Source organism: Ornithorhynchus anatinus, chromosome 8 (assembly GCF_004115215.2).
Source record: "Ornithorhynchus anatinus isolate Pmale09 chromosome 8, mOrnAna1.pri.v4, whole genome shotgun sequence".
Lineage (NCBI taxonomy): Eukaryota > Metazoa > Chordata > Mammalia > Monotremata > Ornithorhynchidae > Ornithorhynchus > Ornithorhynchus anatinus.
Window position 1 is genome coordinate 49,893,868 of NC_041735.1, and position 20,911 is coordinate 49,914,778.

At 50.5% G+C, this 20,911-nt stretch overlaps 1 protein-coding gene across 1 annotated transcript in view; it reads left to right on the plus strand.

Annotated features, from left to right (window-relative positions):
* Positions 1 to 19,593, plus strand: part of TGFBR2 (transforming growth factor beta receptor 2) — a 77,299-nt gene extending 57,706 nt beyond the window's left edge. The window contains exons 4-7 of the mRNA XM_007671055.3: positions 2,690 to 3,477; positions 6,198 to 6,339; positions 13,991 to 14,118; positions 17,161 to 19,593. Of these exons, the coding sequence (XP_007669245.2) occupies positions 2,690 to 3,477; positions 6,198 to 6,339; positions 13,991 to 14,118; positions 17,161 to 17,340 (1,238 nt within the window). The 3' untranslated portion in view covers positions 17,341 to 19,593. The remainder of the gene's footprint in view (positions 1 to 2,689; positions 3,478 to 6,197; positions 6,340 to 13,990; positions 14,119 to 17,160) is intronic.
* The last annotated feature ends 1,318 nt before the right edge of the window (positions 19,594 to 20,911 follow it).

Sequence of the window (20,911 nt, forward strand, 5' to 3'; positions counted from 1 at the left end):
GCCCCCACAGTTGTATCCTGCCCCATAGGGTGAGTGTGGCTTCCGGATTTCACGTCGAACAAAATCGGCTGTTCTCCGTGGGGAGAACGGCCTTGTGGGAGGATCTAGCTCTCCGCCGGCCACGTAAAAATAGGGAACGAGCAGTTTTGCCCTTTGGACCCTGACCAGTAGAAGTAAGTAGAAGTAACCAGGTTAATCAGGTTAATCCCTGTTCCGCACAGGACTCACAGTCTTAATCTCCATTTTACAAGTGAGGTAACTAATACAGAGAAAAGTTAAATGACTTGCCAAGATCTCACAGCAGATAAGTGGCGGAGCTGGGATTAGAACCCAGGACCCGGCTCTGCCACATGTCTGCCGTGTGACCTCAGACAAGTCACTTCACTCCTCTGTGCCTCGGTTACCTCATCTATAAAATGGGGATTAAGACTGTGAGCCCTGTGAGGAACAGGGCCTGGGTCCAACCCAATTATCTTGTATCTACCCCAGCGCTTGGCACACAGTAAGTGCTTAACAGATATCGCAATTACTGTTATTATGGTTAGGTCATTTTGACTTCCAGGTCTGTCCTTTATCAACTTGTCCACACTGCTCTCTTGCCTACTGTCCGATAGAAAAGGAGAAGGTACCTCAGGCCAGAGTCCTCAAACCCCTGTCAGTCTTGGTTGCATCTGGACCTCTGAACCCAACACAGGTTCAGGCCAGACCCAGAAATTACTTCAAGCAGCGAGTGGGAAGACCACGGGCCTGGGAGTCAGAGGACTTGAGTCCTCCTTCTGGCTCTGCCACTTGTCTGTTGTGTGACCTTAGGCAAGTGGCTTTGCTTCTCTGTGCCTCAGTTCCCTAATCTGAAAGATGGGGATTAATAATAATAATTGTAGTATTTAAGTGCTTACTATGTGCCAGGCACTGTATTAAGCGCTGGGTGAGATACAAGCAGATCAAGATTGACTGTGAGTCCCATGTGAGACAGGGATTGTGTCCAAACTGATTAGCTCAGTGCTCAGTACAGTGCCTGGAACATGCTAAATGCTTGCAGCGTGGTTCAGTGGAAAGAGCCCGGACTTGGGAGTCAGAGGCCACTTGTCAACTGTGTGACTGTAGGCAAGTCACTTAACTTCTCTGTGCCTCAGTTACCTCATCTGTAAAATGGGGATTAACTGTGAGCCTCATGTGGGCCAACCTGATTACCCTGTATCTACCCCAGCGCTTGTAACAGTGCTCTGCACATAGTAAGAGCTTAACAAATGTCAACATTATTATTATTATTAAAAAATACTATTAAAAAAAAAGTGGCACTGGGTGGGATGGGGGAAGAGGTAATCAGACCCAGCCCAGCCTTTCCCCTATTTCAGGGCACAGTCCTGGGTCTTACTCAACTGGGGTGATTCAGAAAAAGGAAAAAAAATCAATTTTGGGGTCTGAATAAATCATTCAGACTTCAGAGTTGTCTTCATCGAGCAAATCAACTGCGTAATTGCTCAGTTCTGCCTCAGTGGTGGTTGTGTAGACTCAGTAAGCGTATTGTCCACTTCTTCACTAGGGGTATGGAGTAACTCTCTGGCTTTTTCCTGCAGTTCCAATAGGAGTCTAAGGGTTACTGAAGTATAAAAAGGTGTGGGGGACATGCTTAGATAAAGACCTAGCCAGGAAGCCTCCTTTTAGTGTGCTTTATTACACTTTTCACTGGATCTTAAAGTTTCAAGAACTACCGCTCTTGCACTGTAATTTCTATGTAGGATTTTAAAAGAGCACAGGAAGATAGAGAAGAAATTGGAACTTCTGTTTGCTGTCAGTGGACGGGGGGAGGGGAGATTTCTAAAGACCTTACTTAACAGTATAACAAATTTCAGTTTTATCGACACCCTATCGAGGAGCAGGAAGTAGCAATGAGCAATTGTAATTATGATCTATTCTGGTTTTTTTTTACGGACAGACCGTAATTACCTTCTTTTAAACTGTCTTGCGTTTGGAATGACACCTTGGCATATTAAGACCATTAATTTTTAATATGTAAACATGCTGCATCATAACTTCTTGTTGGGAAAATTCAGGTTAGTTATAAATAAGACTTCTTAATCCTTCTGAATGGTTCAAGATTATTCGGATTATAACATCCAGTCAGATACTATTTAAACATCCCCATTTTATACCTGAGGAAACTGAGGCAGAGAGGTTAGAAGTGATTTGCCCAAGTTCAGCCAGAGGGTGAGTGAAGGAGCTGGGATCCGGACCCCGGTCTCCTGACTCGCGGGCCGGGGCCGTTTCCAGTAGGACGTGCTGCATAATCCCCACGTAGCTCGGGACTCTCTGAGACGACGTCGTTACCTCCCTGCTCCCGGGACTCCAAGTTGGAGGTCACGGGCCGGGGTTCCCTCTGCGTCTGGGTCTTCCGCGGACCCGAGAGAAAATCCCGACCCCTGCGTCACTGTCCTCGTCAACAGCAACGGCAGCATGCAGCGAGGGTACGGAGCGCTGTCCAGAGCCGCGCGTTAAGCTGTAGGGAACGTACCGCAGACGGTCTTGTGGCTTCTCCATATTGTTGGGAGGATTCCCCGGGTATCTCGCACTGCGTGAAGCGGAAGGACTAGGCAGCCCTACAGATGCCCACGGTGTCAGTCGGTCGCTCCCTCTCCGGCTCCCTCACGACACCCCCTTGAAGTGTTTCTTTCCTCTCCCCCGATTCTAGAAGTCGCCGCCAACCCAGAGCTGATGGCGGTGACGGTGATCAGCCTCCTCCCCCCGCTGGGGATCGCCGTCGCTGTGATCGTCACCTTCTACTGCTACCGGGTGCAGCGCAGGCGGAAGCTGAACACGGCCTGGGAGAAGAGCTCGAAGGGCCGGAAGCACATGGAGTGCAGCGACCGCTGCGCCATGATGATCGACGACGACCGCTCCGACATCAGCTCCACCTGCGCCAACAACCTCAACCACAACACCGAGCTGCTGCCCATCGAGCTGGACACCCTGGTGGGGAAGGGAAGGTTCGCCGAGGTCTACAAGGCCAAGCTGAAGCAGAACACGTCCGAGCAGTTCGAGACGGTGGCGGTGAAGATCTTCCCCTACGAGGAGTACGCCTCCTGGAAGACGGAGAAGGACATCTTCTCCGACATCAACCTGAAGCACGAGAACGTCCTCCAGTTCCTCACGGCCGAGGAGCGGAAGACGGAGCTGGGCAAGCAGTATTGGCTGATCACCGCCTTCCACTCGCGGGGGAACCTGCAGGAGTACCTGACCCGGCACGTCATCAGCTGGGAGGACCTGTGGAAGCTGGGCAGCTCCCTGTCGCGGGGCATCGCCCACCTGCACAGCGACCACACCCCTTGCGGGCGGCCCAAGACCCCCATCGTGCACAGAGACCTGAAGAGTTCCAACATCCTCGTCAAGAACGACCTGACCTGCTGCCTCTGTGACTTCGGGCTGTCCCTGAGGCTGGATCCCACGCTCTCCGTGGACGACCTGGCTAACAGCGGGCAGGTGAGGGGGCGTGCTTGGGGCTCGCTGCCCCTGGCTTCTGCCATCACGGTTTCTCCGGGTTAGGGGCCGGGTGGGGGGAGTCTTTCAGCCCGATTCGACGCAGCGGCGTTTAGAAACGCCGGGGGCTCCGGACGAGACTCAGCGGCCCGCTGGCTTTTCGTCTGGCAGCTCAAGGCCGAGACGGTACGGCCGTGCAGTTCCGCCACTTCGGGCGGGCTCAGTGTTGGGCGGGGCACGTGGAATTCTTCATTCCCGTCGAGCCGACCCGCTGGCCTCAGAATCCGGGGGGAGCGTTTTACGGTGCTAGGTAGGAACGAGAAACTTGGTTAGCCAAGAGGACACTGCACAGAACCGTGGAGTATTTGTTTAAAAAATGAATTCTTCAGATTCGGGCCGACAGCTAACGTCCCCAGGGTGATAGCGTCTTAATAGTCGTGGTTTCTCTGGACACCCTCGGTCGGCAGACTGTCGCTAATAGTTCAGTAGAATCGTTTTCTATCCTGAGTTTTGGGGATATTTTTCCCTCTATAAAACGTCTTCCGGGATCGTCAGACTAGCGTAGGGCAGTCATGCTAATTTATTTCCCATATCCCGGGAGATATCGGTCGGTGTGGGCCTGAAACAGATTGAAGAAACTCTGTTTTCCTTTCACTTACTTTTTTGTAAGGGGGACTCGAGGTGCATTTCTTCAGGCAGCCTCGGTGGTCTGTTGATGTAGTGAAACGGAGTAGGGTGGCTGGATAGATTTGGGACGTGCACATCATCAGTTCAGTCCAAATTCAGTAAGCATTTTGTTGGGTCGCAAAGTTCTATCTCCAAGGCTGTTTTCTCTGCATGAAGATCCATTTTATCCCCACGTTAACTTTCTTTATGTATCCACTTAGTTTCTTCCTGGGGTGAGCAGTGGCATTAAAAATTTCATTTTGGACCCCCTCATTGGGGCAAAAGAGGGAACCAAAAGAAGCGCTATCTTTTGGGTTGGAGTTTGGAATAGTGCTTCAGAAACCGTAGTTATTCAACTTCCTTTGGGTACAGAGTAGGTGTGATTGGTAATAAAATAGTGTGTGTTTGTGTGTGTGTATGTGTTGAAATTGAAATCCTTCTGTATAGTACGGGGAAGTATCGTACGGAGCAGCCTTAGAGAAGCAGCGTGGCTCAGTGGAAAGAGCCCGGGCTTTGGAGTCAGAGGTCATGGGTTCGAATCCCAGCTCTGCCACTTGTCAGCTGTGTGACTGTGGGCAAGTCACTTAACTTCTCTGTGCCTCAGTTACCTCATCTGTAAAATGGGGATTAAGACTTTGAGCCCCACGTGGGACAACCTGATTTCCCTGTGTCTACCCCAGCGCTTAGAACAGTGCTCTGCACATAGTAAGCGCTGAACAAATACCAACATTATTATTATTATTACAGATAAAATTCCAACAGCCCCCCTCTTCCCATAATTCTTCTAACGCTATCTATGGCATTGTATCAGAATTAATCAAGCAGTGGTATTGATGGAGTGCTTACTATGTGCAGAGCACTGTACTAAGCGCTTGGGAGAGTACAATACCACAGAATTTAGCAGCCATGTTTTCTGCCCACAGCAAGCTTCAGTCAAGAGGGTAGCCCAATTTCTTTTCAGTTTTGATTAAGACTTAATGACCAGTTGCCTGATTTCCATTCCATCTGTAGCGTAGACCGGGGGCCTGTCTTTCGGGCTGCCACGCAAGCACACGCCAAAGGAAAAACCGGCCCCTCTGGTTAAACGGCCACCTGCCTCTGTCATTCTCGGAAGTAGGGACAGCGTATTCAGACACTGACTAAAAAGTTCAAGGTGAAATCTGGGTACGCCATATTAGATACTTGGAGCTTGCCCCATCCTATCCGACTGGCCACCTGGAGAAGTAATTTATTTTCTTCTTTTTCACATCTGAATTTTTTGGAGCTGTGCTCCTTTTTGTCTCGGATTAAAAAAAAAAAAACCAGTAGAAAATGTTAATACTGGAGTAAATCCTCACTGTGGGAGTTTCACATTAGACATCAAGAAGCCAAGAAATTCTAGTGGTTTGCAGAATTGTCTTTCGCACCATCCGTGAGGATGGCGACGAAGGGACATATGTGCTGACCAGACAGAAGTCCCTAGGTTCTGGCACTTCCTTACTTCGGTTGGGTTATATGTGCAATATTAGCAGAACGATTTTTGGATGTGATGGCAAGAACCTTTGAAAATCAGCAGTGTCCATGATTTGAAATGCGGAAAGGTTATTTTTAAGATTTCTTGAGTGGGCGGAAAGTTTTTACTCTGGGTTTTATTTCTGTACTTGTCCAAACATCAGCTGAATACAGTGCCACCTTTGGGTAAAGCTCTCTAAATAGGGTTGCCCCGAAGAGTATATCTTATTAACTAATCACAGGCTTACTACTAAATAAAACCACAGAAAATTCGGAGTCATCCAGCCACCGGGATGCCCGGAACCCAGAGTCCGGGGTCGAGGATAATTAGCTGCCTTGTCCCTCGAAGCTGTGCAGTCTCCCCCCTCCCTTCCCCCATCCCATGTCCCTGTGATTCCCTTATCCCCATAGAAACCCAAATGGTTCTCTCAACTGACTGTTTCCAATTAAATCTGCCCAAGAAGGAAGGAGGAGCTGCCAATAATTTGCCGAGTGCACAGATGTCAGCAGAATTGGTAAACCTGGAGTGAAACAGAACTGTGAGCTGCTTCTTTATCACGTTCCAGGTCGGCACAGCGAGATACATGGCTCCTGAAGTCTTGGAGTCCCGAATGAACTTAGAGAACGTTGAGTCTTTCAAGCAAACTGATGTGTACTCCATGGCTCTGGTCCTCTGGGAGATGACCTCTCGCTGCAACGGAATAGGAGGTATGTGCTTGAATTCTGTAACCTAACGCTCATTACCCCCTTCTTTTTGTGCAGTACACAAGCCTGGGCAGCAAGGCTCATTCAGTGGTCAAGTTGGGATATGATAGTTCCTTGGACCAGCGTGGCATCAGTTTGGATAAAGAAAAAGGAGTGGATTCTGGCGTTGTCACGAAGAAAGAACTGACGCGATCCGGTGACCGAATCGCGTGACGATTTCAGGCTTGAGAGATGGGGAGGATGGTGGCGGTGGTGTTTGCACTGACGGGGACGTTAGGAGGAGGAGCGAATTTGGGAGGGAAGGTTAGTTTAGTTTACTCTTGGATATATTTTATAGCTCTCTCAAACTTCCAAATATTTACTCAAAACTGGCATAGCAATACCACTTGTAGCTCCCTGGGCAGACAAAGCAACTCTTAGGATTTCAATTCGGGAAGTCTGGTGGGAAATTGTGGCTTACCAACCCAGCAGAAGGGACTTCCAAGTGGTGCACTAATTAGGGTAAAAATGAATATTTATCCAAACTTGGTCGTGGACCTTTAATGTTTCTCTATCACACCTTTCTCCAAGATCCCAGCTCACAGAGGGACCAAGACTCTCGGCCCTCCTGAGCTGTAGGAAGGAGAAAAGGCAGCGTCTCATTTTGCAGATGGCGACGGTCAGAGTTGCGTCAGCAGAGCCCGGAATTTTACCCTACATTTCCTGAATCCCTTCCCAGTGCTCTTTCACGTCTTCTCCGTAGCACGAAGGTCTAGAACTAGGATAAGGCAGGACTGACTGGTCCAAATCAGTCAGTCATATTTATTGGGCGCTTGAGAGTCAGTCCAAGGAGAGCCTTTGAGAAGCAGCATGGCCTAGTGGCAAGAACACGGGCTTGGGAGTCACAGGACATGGGTCTAAAGCCAGCTCCGCCAGTTGTCTGCTGTGTGACCTTGGACGGGTCACTTTACTTCTCTGTGCCTCAGTTACCTCATCTGTACGATGGGGATTGAGACTGTGAGCCCCACACGGGACAACCTGATTACCTCGTATCTACCCCAGGGCTGAGAACAGTGCCTGGCACATAGCAAGTTCTTTACAGATACCGGAATAATTATTATTTGCTCAGTCTGATGTTCGACTGCAGTGCCAACTGCAGTCTGTGGGTAACCTGTATTAAGATTCCCATCCGGGCAGTAATTCTGACAGTACTTTGTTTTCAGTTCAGAGTTCAATTTGTATACTAAAGCTAAATAGTCCAAGAATAGTGTGGGGTTAAAAATAATTGGACAGATGCCTGACGTACTCAAAATTCAACTTCCAACTGGAGTTCTCGAGGCCTACCAGGGGAATTTTACTTAGATGTTGAATTCCCCCTCCCGCTGTTTTTAAACCACCTTCTCTAACCAAAGAATAGAAAGAAGACCGTTGGACACATCCTCTGGTTCTGTGAAACAGGCTTATTAAGGAAGAGCCCCATGTGCAAACTGCCTGCAGACTAGGTGCCAGACATACGATAATAATGTTGGTATTTGTTAAGCGCTTACTATGTGCAGAGCCCTGTTCTAAGCGCTGGGGTAAATACAGGGTAATCAGGTTGTCCCACGTGAGGCTCACAGTTAATCCCCATTTTACAGATGAGGTAACTGAGGCACAGAGAAGTTAAGTGACTTGCCCAAAGTCACACAGCTGACAAGTGGCAGAGCCGGGAGTCGAACCCATGATGTCTGACTCCGAAGCCCAGGCTCTTTCCACTGAGCCACGCTGCTTCCCCTACGATGGAGAATGATACCCCAGAGGGCTCATCGGGTCTGCTGAGGGATTCACTTCGGTCTGCCAGCTCATCGGTGCCAGGAGTGACCGATTGGTTTTGCCCCTGAAGCCCGACCGAAAGCTACCGCAGCCACTTCCCCTCTTCCACCGCTGGAGAAGCGTGTGTGCGCAACCCGCACATGATGGGAAAATTCAGCAAATGACCCATAAACCCACCCCCCTTCTAGAAAGTCCATTCTAAAAACCTCTCAAGCAGTCACCTGGTTTGCCTGTAACCGTCTTTCCTAGAAGAGTAACTAGACGACAGGACTCTGGCCTCCCATTATTTCACAGACCAAATCCCTTAAAGTTCTCAGTTTTGCCAACTGATCTGTCCACATACCTGGGGTCGGAGTCTCTCCAACTTGTAAAATTCCACGGCATGTCGCAAAGAGGCATCAAGGCAGTGGACTACATCCTCAGAGTTCCAACATCTTACGGGATTTCTGTGGTTGTTTGTGTTTTGGGGTTTTTTGTTGGTTTTTTCTCTTTTTTTAAAGCAAAAAGGGTGCCCAGTTACCGTTCGGTGAGGCCAAACCCCATTACCTACTTCCTGTTCACAAAGAGAGCTCTGTTTGCTGTTCGTGGAGCTGTTTGTGTGGTGCGTGGGAAGTGGCCGGTGGCATATACCCGTTCAGTTCAGTCACTCTACTGAACATAACATGCACAGTATTCGCAGGCTTAACAGACAGCGCTAACAGATATAAAAAACAAACAAACCCCAAAACACCTAACTGTTGATTCATTTATGGAGGTGTAGAAGAGCAACAAACTGAGAAAGGTTGTAACTCGGAGTGTAACACTATTTAATGAATGACTCTGTGGTCATTGTCAAATTGTGGCTTTGTGGGGCAAAATGGAGGAGAGGGAGAGGAAAGAAACAAGTTTGCCGAGATTTTCGGGGTAGGATCATTTAGAAAGCACATTTAGACCCCCTGGGGTACTACTTTTGGAAAAGCTTCAGCGACGGTGTTTTACCGTTGATCTGGTCCTTCGGGCAACTAAACAGCTGGGCGTCAGATCCTGAGCTTTGTGAAGAATATAATTCTTGTCCCAGACATTTACCTTTGGAGTGATGTGGATGAGGTGGAAAAGGCAAGTGTAATTTCCCTAATGGCCTCCGAGGCCGAAATGCAAAGCAGAGACCTGTTTCACAGGAGGAGGGGAAAAGCAATTGACTCCCTCGGTGAGAAGGCAGTGGGGTGGGGCCGGGCACAGGGAAAGAGAACTGGATGCAACCCGTGCCTGCCGGAGAGAGCTTGCCTAGGGAGAGGCTGGTGTTGCTGGAAGCACCTGAGGAAATATTTCAACGCCCAGCCGTGGTGGAGCTGTCTGGCGGGCCATCTGTAGATTAGAAGCAGCAACACCAAAAAAGCCCACGGAGCTGCTTTTAATGAAGTAGGTCTGCTGGCTCCGTTGCACAGCATTCGAGGAGAACATTAGTAAGCGGGGAAAGATTAGCGAATATGGGAAGGAAGCAAGAAAGTAGCGGCGGCTCCTCTTCTCCCTGGACGCTCACTTAACCTCTTCTCCCACTCCCTTCTGCGTCATCCTTGCGTTTAGATTTGCACCCTTTATTCACCCTCCCTCAGCCCCGTAGAATTTATAAACAGATCCATAATTTATAGTCACATCCGACTCCCCTTCGAGTCTGTAACCTCCTCGTGGGCAGGGAACGTGCCTACCGACTCTGCTATATTGTATTTATTCAATTGTATTAATTAAGCGTGTACTGTGTGCCGAGCACTGTAGTAAGCACTTGGGAAAGTACAATCCAGCAGTAGTAACGATTCCCGCCCACAACGAGCTCACAATCTATTGTACTTCCCCAAGCGCTCAGTACGGTGCTCTGCACACAGTAAGCACCCAGTAAATACCATTGATTGATTGACCCTTCCTCTGCTATTCAATCTGGCATCTCCACTGAGGGGCTCTGCCATCCCTCCCAACTGCCACAACCGGCCCGAGGCTCGGATCTCCGAGGGCAGCGGCTGCTGGCTCTCACACCGTAGTAGAGGAGAGTTAGAGTCTTGAGCCTCAAAGCCCATCTTGTGGACCGGGGTCTGCTCTGGAAGGGTGGGGAAGGAGCGATGCCTCCTTGCCCCCCAGCCTCCTACCCCCGACCAGGAGCCACGCCTCCAAACACCAACAGTAATCCGCTTTTATCGGAGATATCAGAGGGCGAGAAGCTCAGGGAGGAATCCAGGCTGCCTGCGTCACTCTACGTGCTTCATTGAAAAGATATGTGACTTGGAACCCGCCCTCTTGCCGGAGGAGATTAACCGTAGTCTGAACTCACAGGTGCAGACCTGCACCGGGCTTACTCACGACACGACGGGGCCCTCTGATCGGTTCTGATCTGTCGATCCGAAATGCGGGCCGAGAGAAACCCGAGCCGGGATCCTCACCGTCCCATATCCCCCGCTTTCCCGGCCTCGCCCTTACATTCCAGCCTCCACCCTGTCAGACGGGCTTCCACTAGAGCAAGACGGTGAGCGGCCTCTGACGTACGAGGAGCGACTCTTGGGGAACGGTAAAACTGAAGCCTCTCTCCCTTCTCCGGACACTTGGCGAGGAGCTTTCCCTACATCCCATCACCAGGCTCGGCCGAAGCCTTAAATAGCCAAATGCCCAATTCCACCTATGCGGCGTCTGTGCATCCGCAACTGTACCAGCCTAAACTTGAGTTTCGTAGATAATATCGCCGGGAAGGTCGGCTGCCGACTTCCAGAGCACGATTAGTTGGGTTGGCAATAACCCAATAGTGAAACGTTGACTCGATAACATGAAAACGTGTCAGAATAGTTGAGCAGCGTGGCAGTGAGTGGAAATAGCCGGTCGTCTGGAGGCAAGTAAAGGAAACTTGTGGCACTCGCTCAAGTAGAAAATAGAGCAAGGAAACCCTAGTGAGATGCTTTAAAACTCGGATGCGGACATAGATTTAGTGAAGTTTCCCAAAGGATTTTGGAAAGAGGTTTTGTCAGCTTTAAACTGGGAAAACCTCGGCTGTTTGCACTTCTGGAGAGCATTTTAAGAGAAGAGATGTTTTGAGAGGGGGGCCGTACTTGGGTGGTAAAATCGAAGATCCCCTCGGATTCTCTGTCCTTCTTTAGCTTGGCAGCTGGCAGGAGAGGCTTTTACAGAGGCTGCCTGATGATGACAAAAGAGGACTGGGACCTGCTGGGCCCACTCCCCCTTCTTCCATCTCTCGGGGCTGGGAGTGGAACAGAAACCCTCCTCCTTCCTGGGAAAGGAGGAGAGCCCTTCCTTTGCTGTTCCTTTTTTTCCGTGGGCCTCTAGGAACTCCGCGAACTGTCAGGTGGGAGAAAGTCACAGTGGGCCCTCGTGATGTGAGAGGCTCTCTTGATCCCCATCCCCCAGAAAGCTGTGAGGATGTGTCAGTGTGTAGAGGAAAAGGAATCGATGCAGAAAGATTTAGGATCTAGCTTAGTTAGAGGCCACGGCATCCTGTAAGCCAGAAAGCAGTGAGGACGTGTCATTGTGTAGAGGAAAAGGAATCGATGCAGAAAGATTTCGGATCTGGCGTAGTCAGAGGCCACATCATCCTGTAAACCACAGGAGAATGGCCCACATCCTCTGATCCAGGCCTGCAGGGCAGGTGGAGCTCAACTGGGAGGAATTGGGCGGAGGAAGAAAGCATCACCATTCCAGGAGCCAAAGGAGGAGGATGGAGAGGGAGGGAGGTGGGTCATGTCAGATGAAGCCTATGAAGTAAATTAGCTGATGAGCGAGGCACTCAGTGAGCCCATTTCTATCAGGGCCTAAGCAATTTCCTGGAAGTCAGTTAGGTGTCTCTTGGAAGCCACATTGACTGTCGGGGACAGTTTACTTCACTGAAGCAGTAAACTGATCGATGGACCACTAACACGAGTGTTTGCACAGCTTGCAAGGTCGCCTTCCTTCCCATCAGAAAATGTCGGTCATTCAGTAGTATTTATTAAGCACACCCTACTGTGTGCAGAACTGAAAGCTCATTGTGGGCAGGAAATGTGTCTATTTATTGTTATACTGTACTCTCCCAAACACTCAGTACGCTCTGCACATAGGAAGCGCTCAATAAATACGGCTGAATGAAGGACTGAACTGGACGAAGCTCTTGGAAGAATACAGTGGTTAGTAGACGTGACCCCTGCCCTTAAGGAGCTTAAAATCTAGGTTATAATCTTCTAATTAGTGCTTTGAGACAAAATATATGAGTTTTATGGAAGTCAACACGTCTGTGATGAAAACAAATGGGATATTTGCTTGTGGTCGGCATCTTATCTCAAATGACTTTTTGTTTTTATAAGGCAGTATAAGGATAATATGACTTGTTTTAAGAACGGCATGTACTTTTTTGCCATTCTAACATCTCTAGACCGTGGAGGTTTTCCCCTCTTTCCAAGGAAGCTCTGAAAAAAACAAAAGGGTAATGTGATCCCTGCCTGCCATCCCATTTCCAACGGGTCACTGAACCCTTCTCAGTGCAGACCCATGTTCCCCTCCGAGAATCCCCAAGTACCTTTGTATTCCAACACAGAATGTTTCAAACAATTTTAAAACCACAGTTCCCCAAATCACAGGATTGCCGAAAGACAGGAGGCCGATGAGAAACTTTAAAAACCAAAATTCCCCCAAACCGATTTCCAGTTAAGTCCCCAAATTTGACCCCATCCCTTTATTACAAAGCAGTTAAATGGCAGTAGAGAATAGAACCGTGAAGCCACTCCCATAGGGTTGTGAACCTCTTCTCGAGGAAGACACTTCCACTTCATTCACACAATCTCCTGGACACCATTATAGCCTCAACACAGAGGGTCATTCAAGAGCGTAGACCCTGGGGGACTCTGACTTTCTGTTAAGGGTTTACTAGGTGTCAAGTGATATACTCAACCAGGGTAGACACGCAAACCAGGGTAGACACGCAATATGAGAAGATGAGACATAACTGGTGTTCCACAAGGGGCTCACGGTCTGAGCGGGAGGGAGAACGGGTATTTTATCTTCATTTTCACAGATCAAGAAACTAAGTGCCTCGCCCCAGGTCACACAGCAGGCAAGTGGCTGAACCTGGATTAGAACCCAGGCCTCCGACTCCCAGGCCCATACCACCTGTCAGCAGAATCCTGAACCGAGCACTTGGTGATCTAGAGTACGATAGAATTAGAAGGTGTGATCCTGTCCGTCGAGGTCCGTGAGAGAGACGAGGGTTTAAATGAATATAGTTGCTCCTGGGGTGAGCGCCCAGATCCTTGAGTGGCTTGGAGTTGCTGAAGTGGCAGTTGGAGATTCTAAATGACTCTCACCAGGCCTCCTGGAGGAAATGCGATTGCAGAGGGCTTTAGAGATGGGGAGAGTGTTGGCCTCTCTCCTCTTCAGTGGGAAGGAGTTTCAGACCGGAGGGGAAGTGTGAATAAGAGGTGGGAATGGGAACCAAGAGGTCAGACAACTAGTTACATCTAGACCGTGAGCGTGTCGTTGGGTAGGGATTGTCTCTGTCTGTTGCCGGATTGTACTTTCCAAGTGCTTAGTACAGTGCTCTGCACACAGTAAGTGCTCCGTAAATACGAAACACACAAAACACACCCGCACCTTCATTCCACTAGCTCTTAACTTTCGGCAAGATTATTCTGATGATATTATTATTATGCTTCTTCTAGATTAGGACCTCTGCTGAAGTAGAGGCCATGCATGGTTTATGCTCCACTCCCCTTAGCTCATGGCATTTAGTTCCCCCACTCTGTAGCTTCTCCTCCTCATCAAAACCATCAATTGATTCTGGGGGACAGTAAATAGTACTCGATGCAAGCTGATTCCCGCACGCGCCCTCAACGTAGTTTTCTGTCTGCGCGTCTCTCTGCAGAAGTTAAAGACTACGAACCTCCCTTCGGTTCCAAGGTGAGAGAGCATCCCTGCGTAGAAAGCATGAAGGACAACGTGTTGAGAGATCGAGGACGGCCCGAGATACCCAACACGTGGCTCAGTCACCAGGTAAGCAACTTCCAGCTGGGACCCGTGAACCACGGGCTCTCCAAGGGAAGCTCCCAGAGGGGAAGAGCGCTCTGGGGCCAGTTCACAAGAATAGAGAGCACGGATCAAGTGGGGTTAAGGATCTGTTTTTTAGGTGAAAAAGAGAAGGGAGATACTGGAATGGCTTCTTTCCCCAGGGCAGACCCCCCTCTGACAGGACCAGACTATCCATTGAAGTATAATCGGGTGTTAAAGTTGTAATTTTTCCCAAACCATTCTGCCCCACCTCTCCAAGGCCCTCGAATGTTCTGATCACCAAATAGGCCCAAACACACACTGTGTCATTTCACAAGTGACTTTTCTATTATTTGTTTTGAATTTCCCCCACCCCTCACCTCCAGACCACACCCTCAGTCCTGGCAGCTAATCCTCACCAGATCAGGAATGGGGTGGGCCGCCGCTCTGCTCGCCAGTTTGCTCTAGCCGGGCCCGAAAGGCATGTGCTGGGTGTGAACCAAAGGGCGTGGAGGAATGTTTGAGCACCCCGGAGCAGAAATGAGTAACGGGAAGAAATGAAAAAAAGGAAAACACGGGCCAAGGCATCAAGAAAACTTCCAGCTTGGAAAATCCCACTAGATTCTTAAGGAGTTTTTCCCCACGAGATGAGACAAACCCCAATCTCAGAGACCATCAGATGCCCATCTGGGCAGAAAAACTGAATATATTCTGGAAGTCGTCCGGCCATGGTTCTCAGTGGTTGGAATAAATGAAAATGTAAAGCATTTTTTTAAAATGTAAAGGGGGTTGGCGGCAGGCGGGGGTTAGAAGAGATATGGACCTAGGTACTGAGAGCCATGGATAAGTGGATAGGAGATATGGAAATTATAAGCTCCTCGAGGGGAGGGATCATTACTACCAATTATTCTATTGTATTGACCTCTCCTATGCTGTTCACACAGTAAGTGCTCAAATCCCATTGAGTGTATGCACCATCAGTGGACTGTTTCGAGTGCTACTGCGTGCAGAGCACTGTACGAAGCGTTGATTTATATATATATGCTATATACACACACACATATATGTATGTATAATAATAATAATAATGTTGGTATTTGTTAAGCGCTTACTATGTGCAGAGCACCGTTCTAAGCGCTGGGGTATACAGGGTAGTCAGGTTGTCCCACATGAGGCTCACAGTCTTAATCCCCATTTTACACATGAGGGAACTGAGGCCCAGAGAAGTCAAGTGACTTGCCCACAGTCACACAGCTGTCAAGTGGCAGAGCCGGGATTCGAACCCATGACTTCTGACTCCCAAGCCCGGGCTCTTTCCACCGAGCCACGCTGCACAAAGCACACATGCATGTGCATAAACTCAAAGGATAGTGTGGGTGTGTGTTCACACATTCACGCACACGTGTTCACGGTTGTACGGAGCCCCGATCAGACTCCCTAAGAAATCTATTCTTTCCAGTCCGTATTCCGTTTTGGGAGTAAATTTAGATGGCTATTTTCAGTAAAGGCTCACTCCCCCCGTGGAGTCAATAACCAAGTCGGATTTTGTTAAGGGCAGTGAGAGGACAGAGAAGCAATGTAAACAACAAATCGGGCACAATCGGGAAGATGAATTGGGCAGGAAAAGTTGCGTCTGTGCCAGACCTAGCTTTGTGCTGCTCACTCAGGCCAACAACGTGGAGGCGATAGAAAGCGCAGGCCAGTAGTAGTAACGGGATAGTTAACGGTCTCTCTGGTAAAGCGAGTTCCACTGGGCCCCGGGGTCTTCCGCCCTTAAAACGCAGGATCGTCCGGCATTCATTTTGAAATCGGAAGAAACCGTGCCGTACCTCTCCCGTATTCGTCTCTCTCCCCGGCAGTAGGGCTGACGTGATGAACCCGTTATTCATTGTGATAAAATCTTGGAATGAATTTGCATAATTCATTTTTTCTCTTAATGAGATCTGTTGCGCTATTGATTTCAAGTTAATGTTCAATATTTAATTTAATTTACCGCCTGTGATCTCAGTGCCTGAATAGAATAAACGTTATTTGTGCACAGACAATCATCCCACTATTAACGATGACATCCGTCAACACCATCAATTAGGTCGATCGCACGGTTAATCCACCTGTGTGAAATCACGCCGGGGCGGTGGGAGGGTTTGAAAAAATCTGGCACAGGTACGGAGCGGTCATTGAAAATACAAGCCGGCAAGGGCTAGGTCAGTGATCCTTCTGTTAGGCGTCCAAGCTCAGAGGATAATTTCCCAGCCACGGATGGAGTCACTGTGGAAACGGCTGGTTGATATGATTTGTGGGAAATTCATCAGGCTGGTATAAGCCTGCCAATCTCTGATGGTGGTGGTGGTGGTGGTGTTGCTGGGGAGCGAGCGGGAGGGGGAGGCTATTTGGGACTGGGAGGGGGAGTCGTCGTAATCGGTCGGTCCCCGAATGGCAGTTTCCAGTGCAGACTGGCGGCGTGGCTCAGTGGAAAGATCCCGGGCTTGGGAGTCAGAGATAATGGGTTCGAATCCCGACTCTGTCGCTTGTCAGCTGTGTGACTGTGGGCGAGTCACTTCACTTCTCTGGGCCTCAGCGACCTCATCTGGAAAATGGCGATGAAGACTGCGAGCCTCACGTGGGACAACCTCATCACCCCGTATCTACCCCAGCCCTTAGAACAGTGCTCTGCACAGAGTAAGCGCTTAACAAATACCAACATTAATTAATTCATATTGCCTGGGCCCCACGAGGACGGCTCAGGTGTCCATCTCCTAGAGCCATAGCTCGCGCGGGCAGAAATCAGAAGGATCAAGCAGTGTCCACCCCCACGTGCTTGGTCCGGGGGTCAGCTGGAGACCGTTCCAGAAGGTAAGGGGGATCTCGATCCTGTCCTCCCATACGCCCTCCTCTTGACCGGTACCGCGAGCGCCCTTTTCCCGCCTCTTCCTTTCCTTGGGAGTCGTGTGGGCTTCCTCCCCCTTTGGCGGTGCCAAGTCTTCTCTGGCCGCTCTCCCCCACGTTCCCGTCCCTTTACTCACAGGTGTCTTGGCCTTCTCTCTCCAGGGGATCCAGACGGTGTGCGAGACGCTGACAGAGTGCTGGGATCACGACCCCGAAGCTCGGCTCACGGCTCAGTGCGTGGCGGAGCGGTTCGGCGAACTGGAGCACCTGGACAGGCTGTCGGGGAGAAGTTGTTCGGAGGAGAAGATCCCCGAGGACTGCTCCGTGAACGCTACCAAATAGCCACCGGGGCAGGCCGGACGGAGGCCGCTCCTCCCATCCCGGACACGGAGCGGGAAGCGGGACCGGAGAAACGTGTGGACGGGCTTCCTGTGAACCCCGGGTCGGGGGGAGATTCTCACCATTTCCCGGAAGCTCTGGCTCCGGAGAGGAACGAGGGTTTCTGGGAACCGGCGGCATCGGGGAGTGGGTGACATATAGCATTCTGATGCCTTCGACGTGGTTATAGGATAAGCTGTGTTAGCACTTCCTCAGGAAATGTTTTCTTTACATTAGCCAATAACAGTTGCACTTTATTAATGCCTGTACATAACTATAAAATAGCTATGTCTATATATGTATATATACATATATATATATATATATATATATTTTCAGCCAGACTCTGAAAAGAGGAAAGGAAAGCGCCTCCAGGAAATTACGGTTGCATTAATGATGAGCTCCGGACCTGAGCGGCACCCTGGGGCCCCAAGACGGCATTATACAACCCCGAATGCAAAAACGCCACACCAGCTAAAGGGGAAATTCAAATCAGGAAGATGGACTCGACGGCACACTGGCTCCCGGCACCGTTTTCCCCCAAGAGCCCGAAGGCTCGCACTCGACAGGCCTGAATCTTGGGCCGAATCTCGGCCGCGTAGGCTCGGTTCAGTTGAGCCCCGGGGGCCTTCCTCACGATATGTATGAAGCTGGTTTTCGAGACCCTTTCAGGGGCGGAGCCACCTCTCACGGGCGTCTGCACCACATTCCGTAAAATGACCCAGACTTGCCTTTCGGCCCGTACCTCCGGGTGAAAGGTCAGTTTCCGCTCGAGGTTTACGGCCTTGAACTTCTCTCTCTGCGTCGCCGGGCTGAGGGGGGAGAGAAAAGCCATGATGCGGTTTTCTCAGAGCCACCCGGGAAGTCCGCCGTGGCCAGGCAGATGTTTTATATTTGCCAGACGTTCTGAGGAGGTCCTGCTTTTCCCCTCCTCTGTCGGTTTGCATCTTGCCAAAAAAAAGAAAACCAAAAAGCCCGCCGATCATCCCACCGCGGGAGACCCCGGCCTTACATTTCTCGATATCTCTCTCGTGACCTCTAGCTTTCTATGCAAAAGCCGATGACCTATACACCCCCACTCCCCCGGTCCCCCGTGAATGCACACGGACACTTTGGCACTGCGGAAAGGAGCTGCACTGCAGTACCGCCGTTCTCAGGCCTGCCGCCCTGCAGGGAAGGCCCGCAGGAAGCGCGTGCGGCGGGCGCTCTCTGCCGGCCTCTCGTCCTCAGCCTCCCCTACACCCGGCTCAAGCCGGACTCCGGTTGGATTATAAACGGCCGCCGCCACGCGGGGACGCCGGGCACCGCGACGTCGCAGCTTTAACCCCGTTCCGTACGATGATCGTCCACGGCCGCCGAGGCCCGTGCCCGCGGCCGTCGGGTCGCCACCTGAAGCGAGCCTGTGGCTCCCTTCCCTTCCCCCCGCCTTCCCCCGGCTAGCTAGCGCCAAAGAGAGAAACGGGTCGCGGGTCCCGCGGCCACTTTAGGAAGGCGGGGACACGGTGCTAGGGCCTGGCGGTATCGCTTTGCTGATCAATAAGAATCGCGTTTATCCACGTAGGAGTTTTAAGATTTCAAGAGAAGAGGTTTTGTTTAAAATGCATTTCTAGCGTCTCGTTTTCAGTTAAACTAGTTAAACATTTTTTTTCAAGTGGCAGACGATCAGCGGTTCCGTGTTCACGGGGTCAGAGCGGATTGGGGAGTCTTCAGAAGGATCAGAAACGGAGGATTGGGGGGGGGGGTGATAAAGGGTCCGTTAGGGGGCTACCGGGACGGTTTGGATTCAAGCCATTCCCCCCTCGCTCGCTCTGGGCCGTCGGCCAGCCGGCACCCATCGACCCCTAGCGAAGAATACTCCGGTACCGTTAACTACGCGGGGAGAGGAAAGGCGCTCTGTAACTCCCCGGTCAGGACCATAAACTGGAATGTAATGTAAGATTACACAATGGCCTGTTGTTGTCTCATCCGAGAACGAAGTCCAAGGAACAGCACGTCGTAGATCCCGAAAATACTGACTTTTTTTAAACTACTATACGTAAAGGGAAATCTTTATTCTTCTATGGAACACTTCGACTGTACATCGTGTATGAAATAGGAATGTGAATGATATAATCTTTTTTATCAGATGTCTCCGCACTTATTTTCCTTCGAAGCAGTGTTTGTTTTTTGCATAAATCTAATGTTTATAGATTAAATAAAGCAATAACACTCAGGAAAGCTTCCCGTCCGGTTTTTCGTGTCCTCGGGGGGGAAGCCCCGTGACCCCAGCTGATCGCCTCCCGCGGGAGGGTCGAGAGCCGCAGATCCCAACTCTGGATTCCGGCAACGGTTCTCCCCTCCCCGACCTCTCTCTCACCTTCGTCAGCCTCTCGGTTTCCGGAAAACTGGCGGACGTGGGATTTACCGCAGCCGGGTAGACTTGCTCAACGGCCTCAGTCTCCCTTCTTCGGCTCTGTTTCTCCCGTTCGAGAGGGCCCAGGTTTGCTTCTGTGGAAGCGTGAGGGGACACGTTCGTAAATCCGTGCAAAATCGCCACCGTTTAGTGCGTAATTCCTCTGCCCGCACAGCCCCGTGGAGCTGAACTTACCCACCCTGAAAGCTGGGGAGGATCAAGCTTCTCCGTACGCTTCAGCTCGAGAGAGGGGCGGGAGGGTCTCCGGGTGACTGTGGAGAATCGGTGTCAGCCAGCCAGCTGCTCGAAACAAAATAACACTAGGACGATTTTAGATCCCAACGGGACCACGGCAGCAGTCCGAACCCCATCCATCGAGCTCCTGAGAAACCAAAGTTAGGCCCCGCTCTCCTCTGGAGTCTACGGGATCGAGCTGTCTGAGTCCGCGATGGACGTGCTCTTTCCTGTCGATGATACGGATCGGGGAAAACGACCGGGATCGAGGATGAAGGGATCTTTTCCGGTCCCAGATCTGGTCGTTCCCAGCAGCAGCCGGCAGCGGCTGGTCTTTCTCCAAGGCTACCGAGTCCCGGAGGTCAGGGTGAGCACGTGGCCAGTTAACTTGGCTCTCCCCGACAAACCTTCGAGCGGGAACTCGCGATCGCGTCACGGCAAGTACTTTAAAAGCGGATTTCCCTTCGAGCGATCAGTCTTCCGCGACCCCGAACGGCCGCGGCATCACCGCGGAGTCCTCGGTCCTCGCTACTGCCGTTCGACAGGAACGGGCGCCGGGACCACCGAACCAAGTGTCATTTGCCAGAGGAAATGATATCAGGGGCATCCCCGACATCCACATAATCAAAGCCAAATAAATAGATTAAAAACAGGGCTAAACGCTAGTTACATCATCACATCGTAATGCAAATACGCATCGATACTGTCGAATTGGAGGTTTTTATGGATACCACTTAAATGCTTGAATTTTCAAAGCGTTCCGTTTCACTCCACCAGCAAAAAGGCACCTTGAGCTAACACACTAGAGGGCTGCGCTTGTCTACGCTAGAGGGATCAGTCCTTATCCGTGGCCAAATTCGCCCCGCTCGATTGGGTCAAGATGACTTGAAAGTTTAAAAGGAGGCAAGG